General features: G+C 55.7%; 1 protein-coding gene across 1 annotated transcript; it reads left to right on the top strand.

The window, feature by feature from the left end:
- Nucleotides 1-221: 221 nt before the first annotated feature.
- Nucleotides 222-965, top strand: LOC136495709 (cytosolic sulfotransferase 12-like). Its single transcript, XM_066491568.1, has 2 exons — nt 222-751; nt 857-965. Exons 1-2 carry the CDS (start codon nt 222-224, stop codon nt 963-965), a joined length of 639 nt encoding a protein of 212 aa, XP_066347665.1.
- The last annotated feature ends 361 nt before the right edge of the window (nt 966-1,326 follow it).

The following is a 1,326-nucleotide window of genomic DNA, read 5'->3' as shown; positions in this document are numbered from 1 at the left end:
ACCTAGACCAGTTCCCCTGTCACTGTAACACTGTATCGCGAAGCACCGCACATTGGGATCGCGACCCTGCCTTTCCGTGTGCTGCAGGATTCTTCCCACTCCGCAACTTGGGTACAATAATGGTAAAGATCGGCTTAATAAACAAGTGAGAAAACATCTGAACAATTGGCATGCAAGAGAAAGAATCGATCATTCGCACACACGCCTAGCAGGCCAGCGCTATGGCTACAACTCCTAGTGTGGTTACCGGAGCTGCACCGGTGCCGTTCAAGGACTTCGTCATCGGCGACCGGGACGCCGCACAGCAAGACGATCCCTTAGCGCTCAGGGAGCACGCCGGCGCCGTCTCCGCCCTCCCGAGCAACCCCAAGCTGCGGCTGCGCTGCTACCAGGGCACGTGGGTGCTGGAGCCCTGGGTGCCCGGGATCATCGCCATCCAGCGCGGAGCCTTCTTCACGCCGCGCGACGGCGACGTTGTCCTCGCGAGCCCGCCCAAGTGCGGAACCACGTGGCTCAAGGCCCTGGCTTTCGTCATCATGGCGCGCGGCGTGCACCCGCCGGCTGGCCACCCCGAGCACCCGCTCCTTCGCCTCAACCCGCACGACTGCGTCCCGTTCATGGAGAAGCTGTTCGCCACCGAGTGGGGGAGCCAGGCCATGGAGGCGCTGCCATCGCCGAGGCTCATGCACCACTCCGTTCTGCCGGCGTCCATCAGCGAGAACCCACACTGCAAAATCGTCTACATATGCAGGTGAGGTTCTTACATTACGTACACTACTCATATGATATAACACATATATCTGCTTATCAATCACTGAATGCTCTGTTGGAGTAATCTCGATGTTCACTGATGAAGCTCGAGCTGCACTGAAGCTGGTGAAGCGGGAGCAGCAGCAAGTTTGAAGTGTTGGCGGGAACAGTTGACAAGGCTGGAGCAGGGTGACCGCACCCACGTCGTGCGCTGAGAGCAGCAGTTGCGTTTTAGCCAACTTGTATCTAGTCATTTTTCATTCAGTCAGAGTGTGTGTAAGCTACTGGTATAAGTAGTCGGATGTAAGAGGTGTGTGTTAGCGCCTCAGAACCTTTGTAATCGTGTCTGTACTCCTTGTTATCCAGAGTGAAAAGGGCACTGTCTCCCTGACGGTTGCCGAGGGTGTTTGTCATCAGTTCATCGTGTTCTTGCGCAAATCTTGATCTTTAGGCTTAGCCACCATGTGATATTGCTTGTGATCGTTGATCATGTGCTATCATTTGGTATCGGAGCCATCAGTCACTTGCAAAGCGTCGTGTGATCATCCATGGGAGACCGGAGCGTCGGCAATGGAG

This window comes from Miscanthus floridulus, chromosome 12 (genome assembly GCF_019320115.1).
Source record: "Miscanthus floridulus cultivar M001 chromosome 12, ASM1932011v1, whole genome shotgun sequence".
Taxonomy (NCBI): domain Eukaryota; kingdom Viridiplantae; phylum Streptophyta; class Magnoliopsida; order Poales; family Poaceae; genus Miscanthus; species Miscanthus floridulus.
This window is presented reverse-complemented; position numbering and strand designations above follow the sequence as displayed.

Excerpts from the sequence above, each read along its gene's own strand:
- LOC136495709 (XM_066491568.1), top strand. The coding sequence starts at position 222 with ATGGCTACAACTCCTAGTGTGGTTACCGGAGCTGCACCGGTGCCGTTC. Across the intron at positions 752-856 it reads AAAATCGTCTACATATGCAG|CTCGAGCTGCACTGAAGCTG; the intron begins GTGAGGTTCTTA and ends TCACTGATGAAG.